The sequence below is a fragment of the Magnolia sinica genome, chromosome 10 (assembly GCF_029962835.1).
Source record: "Magnolia sinica isolate HGM2019 chromosome 10, MsV1, whole genome shotgun sequence".
NCBI lineage: Eukaryota > Viridiplantae > Streptophyta > Magnoliopsida > Magnoliales > Magnoliaceae > Magnolia > Magnolia sinica.
The window spans coordinates 75,190,614-75,212,505 of NC_080582.1; the positions used below are offsets into that span (position 1 = coordinate 75,190,614).

Sequence of the window (21,892 nt, forward strand, 5' to 3'; positions counted from 1 at the left end):
CATCTTACATCAGAAAGTCATTCAAGCTACATTTGGCTCATGAGCATTTCACAGGCATAGAAAAACAAATTTATGACTTTGGAATTTCTACTCTTAGGCTCTTAGTAGGTTTCTGTAAATTATGAAATATGAAGAAAAATCTCTTTAGTGGCAACCAAATGTACTCTAAACTAATAACCATTAAAGCAGAATAAAATTATATATACACAAATACAAATAGGCATTATAAAATGATCAACAGAAGAAACATCATGTCATGTTCTGCCCACCAATGGTATAAGTGTGGCCTGCCTTTTAGTAACATGTTGACTACCAAGCTTTGGCAAAAAGTAAGGAAAACTAATTCAAGATAGAGAACTCACAGTTTTGAACTTCTCCATGTTTGTCTCAAGACAACTCTCTAATTCTGACATTTTCCCAGTGCCATAGCTATTCGCCAAGTCAACGTAAGGCTGCCATGAAGAAACATTTTATGAGTGTATTAAACTTAAACTTAATTGAATACTATCACAAAAGACATAAAATGGAAGAAAATGACACAACTCACCTTGACGCCCTTTTCCCTCCTCCTTTACCCGGGCTTGGGACCGGCAATGCAAGAAGTTGCATTGGCGGAGTTAAAAAAGGGCTTAAGCTCCATTTGGTTTGAGAAAAAATTATATTCATAAAGATTGATGTGATGACCAAATGGAGCCTAAGACTTATATGCAAATTTACTAAAAGGTATGATAGGAACTCTTACCCTACAAATATGATGACTAAGTGACCACATGTAAAAAAAAAAAAAAAAAAAAAAAAAAGAAAAAGAAAAAGAAAAAGAAAAGAAACAGAAGAGATTAAATTAAAGACATGCAAATGCAAAATTCAAATCACAAATCATAATCTTATAAAACTAAGATTAAATTAAAGAGATTAGATGAGTTTAGATGTGCCCTCTATAATTAAACTAAGATAAAAATAAACTGTTTAGATGTGTCTAACTCAATCCAAAAGTCTGAAACCACAGATCCCTACTACCCCCACTTACAAAAGATGTTTACAGTTCCAAATACTTAATAAAAACTTCTCTCATGTAGTCATCATCCATTTCTGTCTGCAACCTATAAAAAATAACAAAAATAAATCAATTACTATTCACAATCTCATACAATAAGTTCTATTGCTTAAAAAATAATAATAATAAAATAAAAAATAAAAAATAAAAACTTACCATACATAAAGTAGTGGGCCAAGCAATACTCGTTCCAATTGCATCCCCAATTGTTTTATATCGTCCATGGGTCCTTATCAAATCCTCATCACGTACCATTGCCACTTGAACAGATACTTCCCAGAAACCAACTCCAAGTTTTTGCCCCCCTACTTTTGTCAATGGATCCGTGCTCAAAACGGTTCCTTTAGCTACAGTATCCCCAGGCCTTACAATACTCTTAAGAAGAACTTGAGTCACATTAGTGCAACTCGTAGAATTCCCCTTATTCGCCAAGTCTCTCTACAAATGATAAATCAATGTCAATTCTTGTATACAGCTCGAACTATGTATAATTGAAAACATATTACACATAAAAATATACATGTATATATTATAATTACCTGAGGGGTTGGAACCAAGTGGCTTGATGATGAGGAGGGTTGGTTCAAGTTGGGATTAGCTGAAACACCTAATAATGTAGCTAGATTAATGCTTGGATTCGTTATGGCAGCCATAAATGTTGTCATAGTTTCTCTTAGTGAAGATATTTGAGCATCTCTTTCAGCCATAGTTTCTCTTAGGGAAGATATTTCAGCATGCAATTCCTCATATTGCTCATCTCTCTTCTGAGCATTGGAGGTCATCCCTTGGGACTGGACACTGTGGGATGTTGTGCCCCATATATCAGAAGGAGAGGGACCTAACCCGTAAGCGCGGGCACGGCCATGTCGTTCGTCACCCATGACTTCTGAGAATATATCTTTCCCCGCAGTGCTGTTCTGTGAAGCCTCTGGCTGCTACGAAGTTCGTTCATTTAATTGTTCCTACAATTAAAAATCACCAATTTAGATTTTATAGTGCTAAAAGATTAAACAAAATAAGAAGATACATATACATACCATTGCTCTTGCTGAGGCCTCATCCACAGGCATCCCATTCTTGCGTTTATGTGTCAACAAGAACATATCTACTCGGGTCAAATCCTCCCCATTGGCTCTCTTCTTTCTCTATCATTATTTAAATAAGTTATACATGAGAAATAGATTGACATCAAATTATTAGGTGATTAATATAAAAATTACCTCTTCTTCACGTATTCGCGCAAAGCTCTTCGTGCCTGTAGTGTGGCTAATGCGTTGTTTTCTCCGATTTTCCGTATTTATCTTATTACGGACCTAAAATGTGACACATCAACCGAGTAATTTATCAAATTTCAGCTTAAGACAATTGTGTAATTTCATAACATGAAGGTTTTAGTAACTACTCATCACATACTTTTCCCTCTTCAGAGTTCCAAAACTCAATGAGGGCCTTCCACTGATCCATTTGGACATGCTCATTGAGGTCTGCTAGCCGCGCCTCATCATTATCATGAGGTGAGTAGTGGAATTTCTTCAGTTCACACTTTCAATCCCTCCATTTTTTTTCCAATCGACATCAACACCCAAGATTTAATCTCTTTGTCAAACTGAAACTTGGACTACATCACATAAACAAAGTAGACAATCACATATTGAATAAAGAATAAATAATCAAATACATAAAATACATAAAACAAATCACCATTACCATGGCAAGTTCGTACATATCATCCTTCTTCTCGTTTGGCACTACCCTCCAATTAGAATATGTAAGGGGTGCGTAATCCTCATTACGTGCTATTGTCCCCAAAACGTTTGTCAGCTTGCTAGCATTTCATTAACAGGTTGCCCTAGATTGTTGGTGGTAATAAAAATGTGTTGCCCTTCACGCATGTTCCAAACTTGATGGCATCGTGTGGGGCCTCGACTCCTTCTCTTCGTGAACAACAAATCTGTTGAAAAAAATGCACATAAATAATATGCAGACTTGTATAGTTCATTAGCAAAAAATACATTAAATTTTTAAGGATATTAGAACCAATGCATAACATACCACTAGAAGTATCCTCTAATGAATCAACTGTCTGGTGTGGATCCTGAGGCAAACTCTGGGAGAGACCCGCCGTAGGCAGGGGAAGCTGGGGATGAGAAGGACCCGCTGTAGACTCGGGCAACAAAGGCTGGACTGGACCCGATGTAGCCGGGGAAGGCTGATGCTGGGAGGGACCCGCTATAGGCTGGGGCAACTGAGGCTGAGAGGGACCCACATGAGTCTCGGGTAGCTGAGGCTGATTGATGCCACCAGTCATAAGGCTTATCGGTAGCCTAGTCATGCGTTTAGAACGAGCACGTTTCATGTCTTAAGAAGAACCTGAGTCACATTAGTGAACAGATGCATGTTGATAAGACGATTCAATTTTGAATAAATAAATAACAGAACCATATGAAAAAAGACATTTTAATTTCTATTTCATACATTAGGAAAACATGGTACTTAAGAAATCAATTATTGTACAAAATGTCGTCTCCAATGGGATCAGATAACTCAGTATCATCTATTTGTTCTTCTACCATCAGCTGGGTAGGTAGTAAATATGTGACAATTGTTGTATCATCGACATCTGTCCTTTCCCAGCTAATAGTGTCATCACTCGGGTCCTCCAAACATTGATCATCGCAGGGCGACATGCCTAAGAATGTATCAACATCATCTGCAGACTCTTGCCCATGCATCTCAAATAAGTCTCTAGGTTTCGTCCTCACTACAACATGCCAATCCTTCTCGATGAGGTCTTGTACGTAAAACACCTGCTCAGCTTGAGATGCAAACACAAATGGTTCATCAGACAAATGTTGACCTGTATGGCATAATCGTTTCAAATTCACAAGCGTGAACCCCAACCCATCCTTCTTAACACCCCTGCCTTGAGATCGAACATCAACCCAATCACACCTAAATAATACAACCTTCCGAGTACCACAATATTCCAGTTCTATGATGTCCGTCAATACACCATAGTATGTTACGTCTCCTGCAATAGGATTTCTATCATTGACACTTGCAAAGCTTGATGTCATTGTAGTCACAACAACTCCACTATGTTGAGTTTTTCTTTTTTTCTCAAAATCTTTGGTGTGAAATCTGAAGTCGTTTACAATAAAACCCTTATATCTTCTTGCCATACTAGGACCCCGAGGTAGCCATCTAAGGTCTTCTGAAACCTGCTCATTCCTTTCATGGCGCAACTGTTCAACCTATTCAGATACCGAAAATATTCATTCAAAAGCTCATGTTTGAATAATAATTTTTTTTTATATAAAAAAAGCATGCACATGTCCTTAAACTTATCAAATCGACTACTTATACGATCACTAAACCATTTATAAAATGTATCATTGTGAATGCGTTCTATGTCCCTTGGCCGTGCGCAACGATTCATCCGCTTAACAACATTCATATGTTCTCCGTAAAAGTCATTAGTTTTAGCAATTTTTTTATTTTTTTTTAAAGAGTAAATTTATCTATGCATAAATTAAGTCCTATAGTTGGCTTACTCAAGAAATGGGCTGAGTTCATGGCAGGACATTTCGATGTGCCTGTGCAGATGTAATGTTATCCAGTACACAATCCTCAGACTTCCCTAATGCACAACCTACTAGTGGGAAAATAGAGGATTGTTCTTCTATAACAGTGTTGGCATAGTCATCATTCCGTATTGGCTGATTGAACCTTGTCTCTATACCATGCAGGTACCTCGAGCAGAATGTTAAGCATTCTTCTGCCAAGTACCCTTCCGCAATTGATCCCTCGGGCCGACTTCTATTACGCACATATGACTTTAATGTGAGTAGATATCTGTGATCACCAATATTAAAAAGTTTAAAAATATATGCTCGATTAGCATGACTAGCATAGAATGGCAAATAATTTTAATTTCTAAACATTAACACGCACCTCTCAATGGGGTACATCCATCGATATTGTACCGGTCCAGCTATTTTTGCCTCACCCGCTAAATGAATGGTCAAATGCACCATAATATCAAAAAAAAAAACTGGTGGAAAGATCTTTTCTAAATGACAAAGTGTTAACACAATTTGAGATTCCAATCAGTTAAAGTCTCTTACTTGACCAACTTTGGAACATAATTCTCTAAAGAATCCGCTCAATTCAAGTAAGACTGAGGTTATGTTCTTAGGTAATGTTGTTCGTATCGCAATTAGAAGTAGTTGCTACATCATAATATGACAGTCGTGGCTCTTGAGTCCTGAAATTTTATGCTCTTTCAGATGCACACAACGTGAAATATTAGCTGTATAACCATCTGGAACTTTCACCCGCTTTAAGATTTTACAAAAATCATCCTTCTCACTTGGTGACATAGTAAAGCATGCGGGTGGCAAATATGTCTTGTTAAATGAAAGTTGTTTTGGGTTTAATGTTTGTCTTATACCCATATCTTGTAGGTCAAGACGTGCCTTTACACTATCCTTTGTTTTCCCTACAATATTCAACAGCATCGCAAGCACATTGTCACATACATTCTTTTCAATATGCATCACGTCCAAATTATAACGCAATAGATTATGCTCCCACTATGGCAAATCAAAGAAAATGCTCTTCTTTTTACAGTTATATCTTTCTTCCTCATTGTCTTCTCGTCTTCTCTTATGCCCATGACTGCCTACAGTCTTCCCAAAGGTGACATTAATTCCCTGCAACTGGGCCAACACATCAGAACCAAATAATGGAGTTGGCGCCTCGCCAAATTCTTCCGTGCCATCAAAGGATCTGCTATCAGTTCTAAACTTATGATCATGTTCTAAAAATCGACGATGACCCATATAACAAAACTTTCGACCATGTTTTAACCATTTAGACGAAGTGTCCTTATTACAACAAGGACAAGCGAGACGTCCTTTAGTGCTCCATCCAGACAAGTTTGCATATGCAGGGAAGTCATTGATAATCCACAACAATGACGCACGTAATCGAAATGTCTCATTGCTTGAGGCATCATAAGTGTCTGCACCAACCTCCCACAATTCCTTTAACTCATCTATCAAAGGTTGCATATACACATCAATGTCATTACTGCGTCCATAAGGGCCAGGAATAAGTAAGGACAATATGAGATTAGGTTGCTTCATACACATCCATGGTGGTAAGTTATATGGTATCAAAATAATAGGCCATGTGCTGTGAGCAATACTCATTGTCCTGAATAGATTGAAACCGTCAGCTGCTAACCCAAGTCTAACATTATGACCGTCCGAAGAAAAGCTTGGATGGTTGTGGTCAAAAGTTTTTCACGCTGGGGAATCAGTAGGATGCCTTAATGTTCCATCGTCTTTGCATCCTACTTCATCCCATTTCATAGAGGAAGCTGTTTTTGATGACATAAACAACCTTTGAAGCCTTGGTTTCAAGGGAAAATGACGCAATATCTTAGCTGAAATTTTTTTATCCTATGCAGATGAAGAAGATCCCTCACCATTTGACTAATGTTCAGCCATTTTCCATCTGGAAGTACCACATATAGTACATGATTGCTCATTGATGGCCTCCTTCCAGTACAACATACAATCATTGGGACATGCATCAATTTTGTTATATTTGAGGCCTAACTCCCCAATAATCTTCTTGGTTTCATAGAAAGACTTTGACAACATTTCACCCTCGGGAAGAGCCTCCTTCAACAATTCAAGTAACATGGTGAATGATTTATCACTCCATCCACCAAGGCACTTTATGTGATATAGTTTCATAACGAAAGAAAGCTTAGTGAATTTCTTACATCCCGGGTACAATTCCTGATCAGCATCTTCTACCAATTTGAAAAATTGTTGTGCTTCAGTATTCTGCCCATGTGTAGGTCCATATGATGTGTGGCTTGCATCACTCTCTTCACCATTTAGATTTGAAATACCGAACACATCATGTAACAATCCGTGCATATCATCGTGTGGATCTGGATTATCGCCTACGACATTTGTGGTAGCAGGCATGGAAGAAGACGTAACCTCCCCATGGAAACGCCAGTAGGTGTAACTTGTATTAAATCCGTCACACACGATATGATCATATGCTACTTCTCGAGACACCCAGAAGTTATTGTTACAGTTCTCACATGGACATCGGATCCTCCCTCTATTACTTGCATTTGCAAATGCAAAATCTGTAAATTTCGCAGCTCCATTTAAGTATGCGTCGCTGACCCTAAATCAGACAATAAAATTAGAGGATATGTCAAAAGAACGCATCTTGACCACTAAGCCACAACAACTAAGATGAGAAGTTTCTAAATGGATACCTTGGCAGATGAATCCAACTCTTATCCATAAGTATCTTCCTTAACCACTCAGACGGGTAAGTGAAAATACATTCTGGGTCTGACAAAGCTTCCTAATATAATTTAAACAAGCCCCATTATCATCCGTTCATTTAGCAAAGGAAGCCAAGTTACAATAATAACATGTCCCCCTAAAAAGACATCCCATCACCTCTTCAATCTACACAGAATGGTTTTAGCCAAGATATATTAAGTAACCCTAGCCAAAATAACTGGAGAAATGTTTAATCTGCACAACTAAAAGTACTGAGAACACAAGTACCTCTCTTGTTGAATTACTTCAAGAACGCCATAACCAAGATAAGTCTTGCACACCAGTGGAATGTTTCTTGGAAGAATTTTACTCCACTACCATTATATGAGCATCAAAAATCACAAAAGGCAAACATTTCTACAGAAATCCACCCAATAGTGAAAATTGATGTCCTGAAACCAAAAATGGATCAAACCATAAAAACCAAAGCATAGACTCCAAAGGTCTTTGTAAATTTCCTCATCTATTGCATAAACAACACTAAATGATAGTTCCAAGTATGAGATCTTTGTAAATTTTCTCATTGTAAATGATAGTTCCAGGTAGGCCATACAATCCATGGTCAGGTGTTCTCCCAAGCTAGCAATCCCAAGAGGGAAAAAAAATAGCTTAAAACTAGGAATAAGAAAAAATTACCTTAATGTAAGTGAGGGGCCTCGGCCTTTATGATACCATGTGCAATAGGAGGTAAGAATGTCAAGTGCAAATACCTGAGCAAAGCATATAAAGAGAAAATAGCTTAGTTATAGGCATAGATACTACTACATTGATGTTTTTGAACATGTCATTCTAAGCCAAAAAAAATAAAAATGAAAAACATAGATTTGCTAAGCCACACGTGTGTGTAGTAAAGCTCATGTACAAGTGTCAGCATGGCACAATTGGTACAAGACCCAATCCATTATATTACAGGAGGAAATGGAGAGAAATCACAAATCATCATCATCAGGTAATGTTAATGATTTTATTTTTTTCACTGAAAGGTTACAACAAACCCACTCTTACGAATTTTTTTCCAAGCTTCTTTGAAGCCTCGCTCAGTTTAACACTTGAAACAATAAGCCATGCATCATGTGGAGTTATAAAACAAAATTAGAAACTTCTAGCAAACAAAGGGATTCCATCAAACTTTTGAACTAAAAATGAAAAAGAATTGCAGTGGACAATGGACATTGCTCACCAAAGAGTTCAAGGCCTTTCACAATTGTGACACATTTGTGTTTATTTCGAACAACCTTTTCGATGACAACTTCTTGTCTCTCTTACACAAACATAGGCATTTCAATGAAGAACAAAAACTGATGGAACATTAATAACTCAAATATGAATGACTGGAGTATTAGTCTCGATATAAAATGATGAAAACTCAACAATTGCGAAGTTGGCAATGGCAAAAGAAAGATTGATAGCATGAAGTCATCATATAGAATCATAACCCCAACAAGTTCATGTCGCTATCTAGTTTTGAATAGTATTTTTGTTCTGCAATAAAAAGTCATTCCTAAACATGAATAAACAAATGCACATCACAAATCAATTAACCGTTAAAACTATAAATCCAGAATGTTCAAATGAGTTAATCATAGAACAAAACTACTCAAACAACCATGAAGCTATATAATCAATTAACTGCTGAGTAGCAGCAAAACAAAAATTAGCTACCAATATTGCTCTGAAACTGACTGATTAACACTTAAATCATAGAACAAAACTACTCAAACCGCTGAGTAGCAGCAAAACAAATCAGTACCTTACAGTTCATTCCATGCTTCTAAGCATCCCATGCTAACCAAGTTCATTCAAGCCATAGATCAAACCCTCTTCTAGCATATTGGATGTCCCTTGGTTGGAGGAACTGAGCAGGCATCATTTGTTTCCACCCTAATTATCCATCCATTTACATTTTCAAGTCCTATTGAAAAGGAACCTCGAAACAGAGGCGAACATGTAATGTTTCCTATTTCTCTCAATGCCTCGAACAATGGGCAGCTGATGATTAGTATCCATCTCCTGAATCAGTACTGCAAGTGTTCTGCAGGCCTCAGGGTACATCCAAATAGAAACTTGCATTATTAAATAAAAAAGAGAGAAAAAGAAAAGAAACGTAATACCTCAACCTACATCACAAACATGTGGTTTGCTATCATGTGTTTAACAAACCAACAAGCATCGCTTATTCCAATGAACTGTAACAAGTTGAAACAACACATGAAAAAAAAAATAAAATTTACTATCTTTCCCAACAGTAAGAAGGAACTAAAGAATATAGAACATTTACTCAATAATATTTACACTAACACCAAAAAAGACATGCATCCAATTGCAATCGCCAATAACAACAAAACTTGGTCACCAAGTCACATCTTGCTGATCAAGAAGCATGAAAATATATCAAAACAAAAACAGAGCAAAGTGATCTGTCATTTTGAAAAGACTAGTGAACCAAGCATTCATCCATACCGTATGTCCCAAAACATAGCAGGAATAAATAAGGGTGGAAGAAAACCATACCTCTATGACTTCATCAACAACTTCAAGGTCTAAATTCCCGGGTACAAAACCTGCTCCAATACCTTGAATCTTATGTGGACCTGAGTGATTGTGATGACACAACTTAGAAAGAAAGAAAGCACAAATGCATAAACCACCTAAAAGCATGATTATCTGAGGAGAAAACATCCAAACAGTCATCTTTGCTTTTACCAGGCTTTCCTTGTGAAAGTACATTGCTTTCCAAAGGATCCGCGGCAATAATTTGGAACATCACCGTGTATGCGTGAAATAAAGAAAGGGCTAAATATACGAAACTCCATGACCCAACAATCCAGAACTAAAATATCCAGTAATTTACAAAGTGATTTTAGGCAAAAAGTTGTGTTGCAACTGGTTAGGACAGCTCTTGCCAGCCCATAGACCCAGCCCCCTAAAGGCCGGACAAGTTCGCAAGCCTGTCCTAGTACTTGCCAAACGGGCCAGAAAGGCCTCGATCAAGCCTTGCAACATTGGAATGAGTCGTCATATGATACCCTTATGTTAGGATTTTTCCCCCATTCAGAAAATGACCAAATATAAGATTTTTATTTTATTTTATTTTATTTTATTTTTTATTTAGAAAATGAACAAACATCAGAATAGTTCCACCAGTTACATTCCCCACAACAAATATATCTGTCTTGCTGCTTGTATATTTGTGTTTGGATGCCACCTGCAATCATTGGTTTGGGACTCAATCGATGATTTAGGTAACAAATAGGAGAGACCCCAAAAACAAATCCAATTGGTTTTTGAGGAAACGAACATTGCAGGTATTCAAGACAGTCAACAATGCGTCCAAGGACCCTAAAGGCCTGACAAGTTGGCCCAGCCTGTCCTGTTTGGACATTCATGTAATTGGCCTGGAAAGGCCTCAAACCAACTCAGCTCATGGTGGGCCAGCCCTGGAATCGTTCCTAAAGCCACTCCGACCATAAAATACATCATCATATTATACCTTTATGTTAGGATTTTTGTCTTTCAGAAAATAGCCAACGCCAGAAATAGTTTCACCAGTTCCAATGCCTGCAACAAACATATCCACCTTGCCACATGTATCTTCCCAGATTTCCGGACCAGTTGTTTCATAGTGTATCTGCACCAAACCATGAACACTATATCTTCCTAGATTTCCAGACCAGTTGTCTTTATAACATTGACTTGGTCGCTGATCCCAATTGAGAAAGGTGGTCTCAAGTCCAATTGATAGCACGGTTTCATCCAAAAAAGGATTTGGCTAAAGCATTTCATCAAACAAGTAGCGTGTTGTCCCTGCCCATGTGGAGAGTGTTGTCCCTGTCCATATAAAAATTAATTGAATAATTTACAGAACTATAAATGCAACATTTCAGCATTCAGGAGGTTTGCTAGTTCCACACATGTGGAGAGTGCTGTCCCTGTCCATCCACACTCAGCCACACGTGTGCTTGATCAGATTTTTCCACCATGTATGACATGTATGCAATTTCTAAGTGCTTGCGTATCATCCATCACACTCTGCAAGACATTTCATACATTTTGAAACCAGGAGAGAGAGAGAGAGAGAGAGAGAGAGAGAGAGAGAGAGTAGCATACTGCTGCGGCTGTTGGAGAAGAGGAGCTACTGCTGCGGCTGTTTCTGGTGCTTCTTCCTCTTGCGGGCCTTCTCGCCGGGCAATGGCCGAGAGATAAGCATCTTCAACAAGCAATGGAAATGGAAGCCATATCAAGAGAGACCGGAGTGGAAAAGGGAGATCGAGAGACGTTGGAGAGAGAGAGAGAGAGAGAGAGAGAGAGAGAGAGACTTTCAGTCGGTTGGTGGACTAAAAGAGGGAGATCGAGAGACGTTGGAGAGAGAGAGAGACTTTCAGTCGGTTGGTGGACTAAAAGAGGGAGATCGAGAGACGTTGGAGAGAGAGAGAGAGAGAGAGAGACTTTCAGTCGGTTATTGTGGACTAAAAGAGGCGCGATTTGGGAGAGGAGGGAAGAAGGGTTTTAGGAGAGAAATGGCGCGCGCGATCGATTTGGGGATGGGGCGATTTGGGGAAGTGGGGGAAAAAGCCCTCTTTTTTTTAATTTCAGAATTCAGCGGCGCTGGCTTTTCTATACACTGGCGGCCACGTAAAAACGCCACTGATTTTACATGTACACTGGCGGTTTGTTGTAGCCGCCACTGGTCAAGTCTCCAAAGAGAAAATGTTCACATAACTTTCACATATGAGGGCGTGGAAAAAGGCAGGCAATACCATGAAGTTCACCTTGGAATGAAAATTTTGGAAAAACCCACCCATCAGGTGGGCCACACACATATACTAAATCAAACCATTAGCCGCCCACAGCGTGTCCCAGCTGATGAATAGACCATCCTGGCTTTCAACCCATGTAATCTTTTATGATGCGGCCCATGTTTCTCTTGCAGGGCTTGCATGTTTCAGTAAAGTGATTCCACCATTTTAAGTCCATGCATAAGGGTCCATTTGGGTAGGGAATCCCACATAATCAAGATTAAGTCTAATCCCGATTTGTGCGGGGCCCATGCCCTCCTTTCAAATTCGCAAAGTTAAAGTGGTGCTTTCCTCTGCATAAATGTAGAAGTCCAGTAATTTCATCCATGCGGAGGAAAGCGCCAATTTAGGGTGGCAAAATCTGACTTGGAGGGTGTAGGGCCTACCAAGATGAAGGTTAGGCTTACTCATCAATTTAGTAGCATCGCCTACCCAAACAGACCCAAAATTTCTTTGCATTTTGTCAACTACAAGAGGAAATTAGCAAGAATTTAACTAAAAAAATCACAGTTAAGCATCATATCATTCATATGGCCCAGAAAGAACGTCTAAGAGATCTATAAAACAGGAGATGAAATAAATGACTATTGACCACAACATTCATAAGGTCCACTAAAGAATATTGTTACATTAGGAACAGTTTGAAACTAAATGAATACACGGCTGGAATTGTTAACCATATACGATAATAATTTGAGATTGAAGGACAAGGGTTTTACCTCGAGGCTTATATCAGGACATCTCAAGATCTTGCGTCCCAAAATGAAGCTTGCAACCGGACAACATGAGTTTCATGGTAAATGATCAAGGAGGTTGAATCAAGGCCTTTCATCAATGGGGATTGGTCAGTCAAGTCATCAGCGTTAGAGAAAGCAAGCGATCTACGTCTTCAATGCAGATTAACATAGTAACACAACCAGATGAAACCCGGACGTCTGTAAGCCTCTGTGTCATGCTTTCTGGCAACATGTTGTGAAGATGTAAATCCATGCTTCAGCTTTTCAACAAACTGTCATAAGACAATGTCGTTTTGGGTGTGTTTGGATGCTCAGTTAGCCTGAATAGCAAATGTAACTAAATATAGAGTAAATAGCCAAAATCGAAGTGGGGCCATTTTAATTTAAAATGGTGAATAACTTGGTATTTTTCAAGTAGGAATTGGAACAATCTCAATTGCTTACAAGTAGAGAGGACCTAACCTTGTTTAGCTCATTCCCACCTTATTAAATTGAATTTCCACAATTCGATTCCCATCCAAACGCGAACTTTTGTTTCAAACTCCAGCCTCTTTCACTCTTCAAAATGCTTAACCATGGTGTCTATGACCCTACGGTCATGACAGGTCTCCATGCTTTCATACCCGACACCGTTCCTTTTCCATGATTTTATCATAGGATCATCATGAAATCCTCTAGATTACATTTCATTGTAGCATTCCCTATCTGTATCAAGCCATCCATTCAACTGGCACGATGTCATGTTTGGAGTCGGAAGCAATATCATGCTTCCTCATTTCAGTCCACATTTCCAACACACTTTCAGGGAGGCCCCAAAACAATGATTTTTATCAAGAATTGCAAGAAAAGCAGATCTGCCGAGGCCATACCCAACTTCCCTCATCCTGTTAATCAAATTCAAAATTCTGCCCATATTTCCCACCTCAGCAAACGCATGGTAGATACATATAGTTGGATCGAGCTGCTTCTCCAACGTTTCATCCAACATAATCTGAGCCGGCTCCGGTTTTAAGCAGCCACATCAGGACATAAACCATCATCATCTAAGCCTCATCCCAAGTAATTCTGATCAGCTACGCGAATTCCTTTCAGCCATTCCACTCTGTCAACAACCATATCTTGACAATCTGACATTTCAAGCATGCTAGGGCATTTCCTCTAGGTAACCCAAGTACCTTTTTTTCCAAGGAATCGACATAATCAATGTCACCTCTTATAAATTCCTTCCACAAATCTATCTTCACCCACATATCTTATATAAATGTATGAACAAGATTAAGAATCGTCACCAGTAATCTCTACAAGAACATTGGTTATCCTTGAAATGATGAAACCTGTTATTGTCCCTCACAATGATCTCCCTGTGAACGATGCCTGAGATGAACTTGAAGGCACTATGGCAATCTCCGCACACCCTAAGGTTCTTGGTGATCCTTATTGGGACACCACAAGGGATGGATATCAGTCCAAAGGCCAACGCTAACTTCTCGCTATGGTAGAACACCTCCGTCTCTTTCTCTTCCTCCTCTAGATCATAGAGGGCGAAATTGGTGTCAGGGATGTACCCAGCCGCCTTCATCTCTCTCCTCAATCTTGCCAACATGGCCTGTATCTCGGCATTCCTCATGTGGGTAGTGTCCTTCGCCTGAAAAACGTGGACCATGTTTTTCACGGTGATCCAGCTGCATCCTGGACCTTTCTTGATCCCCACTTCATTCATCTCCTTCCTTACATCTGTGGCTTCTTCCCACCTAGTGTAATTTCTCAGCATGTAAGTTAACTAAAATATGATAATCAAATGTATGACTACCCAATGCCAACTATAAGGAAATAGTATCATAGCCTATATATAAGTTTTGAGTCAGCCCTATCTAAAAGCTAAGCCCTGTTTGGTAGACGCCTAAAAAATGGCTTCATCTCATTTTAGTTAGAAATGATTATGTATTAGAGATCTTGTGTTTATGTTAACAGGAATTATGTATTGGAGCTCAAGATCTCTAATACATAATTACTGTTAACTAAAACTAGATCAATTCACTTTTAGGCGTTTGCCAGATGGGGCCTAGGGACACAGGCACAAGCCCAATCAACACCCATAGTGTTTGTTTCTGCGGATCTGATCAGGCTTGATTGGCTAACCTTGTCAGGTCATCAGGCACATTTAGGCCCGATCCTGGTACAATGCTTAGAAAATCTGAAGATAATGAGGTCCCATCACAAAGAAACGCTTGTACTCAGCCCAGGTCTGGCCTAAAATAAGCCCATCCTGAAAATCCATCCAGCTGGTGGGGCCCATTTGCACCCTTACCATCTTCATACAGAAGAAGCCTTTTGATCCTAGGAGAATGACTGGATACATTCGAACACATGGTGATGGTAATTATCATATATTCGATGTGCGTGGAGTCCACCATTATGTGTGAGTTCCATCCAACATGTCCATCAGATTCAGCCGTCAATATTAGGCCTAGATCCCAAGATCTAGCTTGATCAATCACTCAAGTGGGTCACACCAAAGGGAACAATGGGAGACTGGAGAGGGTACAGACTACCATAGAAACTTCCATAATTCAGATGGCATGTGATTTCATGTATGTATTACCCAACCCGGTCATCAAGTGCATCCTGCTAGGATTAAGGGACACACCTAGACTCAAGACATTCCAAAACTTAGGTGGGTCGCCGCAATTGACTACATAGGCCGTAGGAATGATTGTACTTGCTCCTTGTGGTGTGTCCCACCTGAATTTTTTGAGAGGGGTGATTCTGGAGATGTACAATTCCCATGAGGAGTCCCACCAGATGCACAGTTTGGATTCTACATACATCACAGTAGTCCCCACACAGATCAAACGTATGGGTTCAAATGCATATAATCATTCTCCTTGATCCTAAAACATTAGGTTAAATCAACCCAGTAACTGCATAATCCAACTGTAATATCTTACCTGCCAGCAGCAGCAAACATGTTCGAAAGCAGGACATGGTTGCCGGAGTCGTGTGGGTCGAGTTCGAATAACTTCTCAGCTGCAACCTGCCCCAACTCAGGTTTCCCATGTACCCTGCAAGCTCCTAGTAGCGCACCCCAGACCGATACTGTTGGCCGTATTGGCATATCCTTTATAAACTTATATGCACGATCAACCATCCCGGCTCGCCCTAGCAAGTCCACCACACATGCATAATGCTCAGCCCGTGGCTCGATCCCATACTTCCTTTCCATTGACTCAAAAATCTCAATCCCTACCTCAACTGATCCAGAGCGACTACATGCAGACAGCACGCACACCAATGTCACATAATTAGGCAGCACGGTGCAAGTGCTGCCGCTGCCACCACATATCATCTCCTGGAATGTTGTAAGAGCCAAATCAGCATGCCCATGGTGTGCATACCCACCAATCATTGCATTCCAAGTGATCAAATTTCTCTCAGGCACTTCATCGAACGCTTTCTCAGAATCTTTGATGCAGCCACATTTACCATACATGTCAACAAGTGCACTCCCCACATATAAGTTCCCATCAACACATGCCTTAACAGCGAGCCCATGCACGGACTTCCCAAGCTCCAGCCCGGCAAGCCCAGCACAGGCACTGAGAATGCTCGAAAGCATGAAATCCGTTGGTTCAAGACCCTCCTTTCGTGCTCGCAAGAATGTCAATAAAGCTTTCTCATCCTCATCATTCTGCACATACACAACAACCATTGAGCACCAAGAAACGTCATTGCGCTTCAGAATCCCATCAAACACTGCCGCTGCTGAGTCAACCTGGCGGCACTTCCCATAGAAATCAACAAGCCCATTTGCAACCGACACATCCGCTTCAGACCCATTACGGATTATGAACCCATGAAGCTGACATCCAAGCCGCAAATTCGATGTGTCCGAGCACGCATTCAGAAATGCACAGAACGTGATCGAATTCGGCTCACCACTGGAGAGCCGTCGGAAGCTGATAAAAGCGCCAACAGCCACAAAGGGGTGGCCATCGAGGACAGCATTCGTTATATACGCGTTCCACGTCGCCACATTCCGTTCAGGCATTTCGTCGAACAGCTTCCGTGCGTCCTCCCTCAAGCCAGTTTTAGAGTACATATCAAAGGCGCTGCAGGCAACAAAGACATCAGATATCTGCCCCGCCTTAACAGCGAGCGCGTGAAGCTGCTTCCCCATTACGGGGAAGCGAAGAGCAGCGGAGGCCTTGAAGACGCAAGGGAAGGTGAAGTCGTTGGGTTGTATGGAGGAGAGGCGCATATTAGAGAAGAGCAGGAGTGCCAAGTTGAACCGGCCATTCTGGACGGAACCGGATATGAGGGCGGTCCAGGAGACGACGGAGGGGTTGGGGTGGAGAGAGAGGAGGGAGAGGGCCGAGGACGGGAGGTCGAGTTTGGAGTAGAAGTTGATGAGGTGGTTGGAGAGGAACGATGGGAGAGGAGCGTGGAGGGTCTTGACGATTCGGGCGTGGGTGGCTCGGCCGAGTCGGAGGGAGTGAGTTGAAATGGCTGACTCGATGACGGAGGCGAGGGCGTTGGGAGAGAGGGAGGTGGGCATGATGGGTGGTGGAGAATGTTCATGGCTGGAGATGATGATGGTGGTGGTGGTGGGGCATGGACGTGGGTTTGGTTATCGAGGCCCACTGCTCGAGTAACGTGGGACGTGAATTTCCTGCAAACGGTTGTAAGGAGTCCATGCAACGAAAAGCTCTGTGTGGCCCACCGTCATGTACGGGTCACATCCCCTTCGTCCATCGTCCTGCCGCCTCATGGCATGAGTCAGTTATACGAGAATGGATTGGCTACTCCCCCTGCCACCAGTGGCTGGTGGTTGGTGATCTGTGGGCTTCACCGATGTATGTGTTTCATCCGTTCCGTTCATCCATTTTTACGATCATTTTAGGGCTTGATCCCAAAAATGATAAGGATATAAGTCTCGGTGGACCACACGCAGAAAATAATAGCGAATGGATATCCACCATTAAAACCCTCCTAAGGCCCACTGTACTGTTTATTTGACATCCAATCTGTTGATTAGGTCATACAGACTCAGATTAAGGGAAAAAAAAAGAAATATCAGCTTGATCCACAACTTCTATGGCCTCTAAAAAGTTTTTAATGGTCGACATGCATTCAACACTTCTTTTCTATAATGTGGTTCACCTGAGATCAAGATATACCTTATTTTTGTCTCATATTATAAAATGATCTAGAAAAATAGATGGACGGCGTAGATGAAACAAATACATCATGGTGGGGTCCACAGAACACCACCACCAGCCATTGGCTGGTGGCAGGAGGAGTAGCCAATCCGTTTCAAAGTAAAACAGCCAAGATAACCTCTTGGTACAGCCAAACATACCAAAAGCATATATTCCAATAGAGTTCGAATCCTCTGTTTCCTAGTTGCAAGAAAAAAAAGATAAAAATGCCCTTGCTTTGGATCCATCAGCATTGGTATGACCTTTTATGCCGGAGAGAAGCTACCTTTTATGTTGGAGAGAAGCTACGTCGTATTCATTTGGAGAGAGTGTGGACGGCTCTCCACTTCAAATATCGAGGTCCGACTCGCTTCAACGTTTCGAGCCTGCACACTAACAAGCAAAGGAGACCCTGGTTAAGCCGGGGGACCTTCCGATGCCTAAGTCAGGTCAAGGGAATCTGAGTCTAAGTTGAGGAACCAAGGGAGAGTGTAAGATGTTGCGTATCTGTAGCAATGGGGTTTCCCTTGTATTTATGCCTGATCATTGGACGGACTGGGTCCGTCAATCTCGACACAATTTGTTCCATCAACGGGATTTTGCGAATCATGGAGGTTTTTATCTCTTGAGTGCCCTGTACGTCTCTCCTTCGAGCTTCGAGGCGGACGATGGACTGTCTTGTTGAATCCTTCCTCAACAGGGGTTCTGCTTGAGTCATTCAAGTCAGACGTCAGTGGGACAGTCTGATAGGATTCTAATCCGACTGTCAGTCTTGGATCGGGAGAGTAACTGTGATCAAGTCGAGAAGCTCTCTTCAACTGCACTTGTCATCTCAAACTGTCCTTTTGCATATCCGATCGGATTAAGAGGGTGTCGATCCTCGAAATTGCAAGGGTTCGGATCTTCCCATAACAAGTGTTATTGTAATTAGTTGTTTTAATCAATTTTAATTGATTCTTATAACATTAGTTTGGAGTAGAAGTTGATGAGGTGGTTGGAGAGGAACGATGGGAGAGGAGCGTGGAGGGTCTTGACGATTCGGGCGTGGGTGGCTCGGCCGAGTCGGAGGGAGTGAGTTGAAATGGCTGACTCGATGACGGAGGCGAGGGCGTTGGGAGAGAGGGAGGTGGGCATGATGGGTGGTGGAGAATGTTCATGGCTGGAGATGATGATGGTGGTGGTGGTGGGGCATGGACGTGGGTTTGGTTATCGAGGCCCACTGCTCGAGTAACGTGGGACGTGAATTTCCTGCAAACGGTTGTAAGGAGTCCATGCAACGAAAAGCTCTGTGTGGCCCACCGTCATGTACGGGTCACATCCCCTTCACCCATCGTCCTGCCGCCTCATGGCATGAGTCAGTTATACGAGAATGGATTGGCTACTCCCCCTGCCACCAGCACCGTGGCTGGTGTTCGGTGATCTGTGGGCTTCACCGATGTATGTGTTTCATCCATTCCGTTCATCCATTTTTACAGATCATTTTAGGACTTGATCCCAAAAATGATAAGAATATAAGTCTCAGGAGGACCACACCACAGGAAAACAATAGCGAATGGATATCCACCATTAAAACCCTCCTAAGGCCCACTGTACTGTTTATTTGACATCCAATCTGTTGATTAGGTCATACAGACTCAGATTAAGGGAAAAAAAAAGAAATATCAGCTTGATCCACAACTTCTATGGCCTCTAAAAAGTTTTTAATGGTCGACATGCATTCAATACGGTTTCCTTTAAGTGGTTCACTTGAGATTAGGATATATCTCATTTTTTGTCTCATATCATAAAATGATCTAGAAAAATAGATGGACGGCATGGATGAAACAAATACATCATGGTGGGGTCCACAGAGCACCGACCACCAGCTATTGGGTGGTGGCAGGAGTAGCCAATCCGTTTCCAAGTTATACGCGGGGATTTTGACCAGGATAACCTCTTGGTACAGCCAAACATACCAAAAGCATATATTCCAATAGAGTTCGGATCTCCTGGAGTAAGAGATTGGCTGACTCCATAAATCTCATTGGTCCGGCTTGATAGACTGCCACGTGACGGTGAGGTCAGTGTTTGACGGTGCTTCGCCAAAAATGTTGAGGACAAAATCTAGACGACTCCCCGCTTCGACTCGCGAGCTTCGAATCGCTTCAGCCCCTTGAACTTACTCACTCGCAATGAGCAAAGGAGACCCTGGCTAAGCCGGGGGACCCTCCGATGCCCAAGTCAGGTCAAGGGAATCTGGGTCTAAGTTAGGGAGTAGAGGGAGAGTGCAAGATGTTACGTCCCTTAGCAATGGGGTCTTCACTGTATTTATACCTGATCATCGGGCGGACTGGGTCCGTTAATCTCGGCACGATTTGCTCAATCAGTGGGATTTTTGGATCGTGGAGATATTGTACGCAATCCAAGAATCGTGTAGTGTATCGTGCGTATCTGTGGGCGAGGTAATCGGTCATATATGCTTAAGGTAGTTTCTTGTTTTAGTGCTTGAAGCGTCTGCTTCAGCCTCGGCTCGGGACATTCAGCGAGAGGCCCTAACTAATGTGGACACATGCCTTTACTGTTGGTTTGAGCTGAGAAGCTCTCTTTAACAGTATTGTCATCTCAAACTATCCTTTTGCATATCCACTCGGATTAAGAGGAGGTCGATCCTTGGAATTGCAAGGGCTCAGATCTTCCCATAAAAGAAGCCCCCTACTCTTCGAGTTCAGATACAGGCTCGGAGAGTAAATATGTACAGAAGATTAATTGTTTCCTCTGTCGTGTCCTCCACGCATGCCGTTGTCATCATAGTTTCAGCATTTAAAGTGTCGCGTCCTCGGGGCTTTCTGTCCACAGGCCGGCCTTCAGTCGTGGGTGGCTCGGCCGAGTCGGAGGGAGTGAGTTGAAATGGCTGACTCGATGACGGAGGCGAGGGCGTTGGGAGAAAGGGAGGTGGGCATGATGGGTGGTGGAGAATGTTCATGGCGGGAGATGATGATGGTGGTGGTGGTGGGGCATGGACGTGGGTTTGGTTATCGAGGCCCACTGCTCGAGTAACGTGGGACGTGAATTTCCTGCAAACGGTTGTAAGGAGTCCATGCAACGAAAAGCTCTGTGTGGCCCACCGTCATGTACGGGTCACATCCCCTTCGTCCATCGTCCTGCCGCCTCATGGCATGAGTCAGTTATACTCCCCCTGCCACCAGCACCGTGGCTGGTGGTCGGTGATCTGTGGGCTTCACCGATGTATGTGTTTCATCCATTCCGTTCATCCATTTTTACAGATCATTTTAGGGCTTGATCCCAAAAATGATAAGGATATAAGTCTCAGTAGGACCACACCACAGGAAAACAATAGCGAATGGATATCCACCATTAAAACCCTCCTAAGGCCCACTGTACTGTTTATTTGACATCCAATCTGTTGATTAGGTCATACAGACATAGATGAAGGGAAAAAAACAAAGATCAGCTTGATCTAAAACTTTTATGGCGCCCAAAATTTTTTTATCGGTCAACATTTAATCAATACTATTTTCTATAATGTGGTCCACTTGAGATTGAGATATATATAATTTTTAGGTTCATACCATATGTTGAGGTCAAAAAATGGACGGCTCTGAAATACAGAAGATATATTTTTTTTAAAAATAATAATAAAAACTGCTTACGTGGCAGTCTGTCAAGCTGGACTAATGAGATTCCTAGAGTCAGCGACTCTTTGACTCCAGGAAACAGAGGA

General features: G+C 41.6%; 2 protein-coding genes and 2 long non-coding RNA genes across 6 annotated transcripts; all 4 read right to left on the reverse strand.

Moving 5' to 3' along the window:
- Positions 1-863: 863 nt before the first annotated feature.
- On the reverse strand, positions 864-2,597 carry LOC131217013 (uncharacterized). The gene is made up of 6 exons (XM_058211696.1): positions 2,468-2,597; positions 2,275-2,367; positions 2,092-2,199; positions 1,594-1,989; positions 1,211-1,492; positions 864-1,100 (listed from the first exon to the last, which is right to left on the reverse strand). Exons 1-6 carry the CDS (start codon positions 2,516-2,518, stop codon positions 1,080-1,082), a joined length of 951 nt encoding a protein of 316 aa, XP_058067679.1. The 5' UTR covers positions 2,519-2,597; the 3' UTR covers positions 864-1,079.
- Positions 2,598-7,545: 4,948 nt separating this feature from the next.
- LOC131217014 (uncharacterized) lies at positions 7,546-8,730 on the reverse strand. Its single transcript, XR_009157155.1, has 3 exons — positions 8,621-8,730; positions 8,077-8,150; positions 7,546-7,832 (listed from the first exon to the last, which is right to left on the reverse strand). It is a non-coding gene; the product is annotated as an uncharacterized LOC131217014 (long non-coding RNA).
- A 1,217-nt stretch (positions 8,731-9,947) lies between these two features.
- On the reverse strand, positions 9,948-11,971 carry LOC131257541 (uncharacterized). Of its 2 annotated transcripts, XR_009177486.1 has the most exons (5): positions 11,858-11,971; positions 11,548-11,815; positions 11,080-11,268; positions 10,931-11,017; positions 9,948-10,031 (listed from the first exon to the last, which is right to left on the reverse strand). It is a non-coding gene; the product is annotated as an uncharacterized LOC131257541 (long non-coding RNA). The 2 variants fall into 2 exon arrangements; XR_009177485.1 differs by lacking the exon at positions 9,948-10,031 and having other exon boundaries at positions 10,539-11,017.
- An 821-nt stretch (positions 11,972-12,792) lies between these two features.
- On the reverse strand, positions 12,793-17,726 carry LOC131217015 (pentatricopeptide repeat-containing protein At4g14850). 2 transcript variants are annotated; one of them, XR_009157156.1, is made up of 3 exons: positions 15,922-17,726; positions 13,436-14,724; positions 12,793-13,245 (listed from the first exon to the last, which is right to left on the reverse strand). XR_009157156.1 is itself a non-coding variant. In XM_058211698.1 (2 exons), the coding sequence occupies exons 1-2, from the start codon at positions 17,526-17,528 to the stop codon at positions 14,259-14,261; spliced, it is 2,073 nt and encodes a 690-aa protein (XP_058067681.1). In that variant the 5' UTR covers positions 17,529-17,726; the 3' UTR covers positions 12,793-14,258. The 2 variants fall into 2 exon arrangements, 1 of the variants encoding a protein (XP_058067681.1); XM_058211698.1 differs by having other exon boundaries at positions 12,793-14,724.
- Between the last annotated feature and the right edge of the window lie 4,166 nt (positions 17,727-21,892).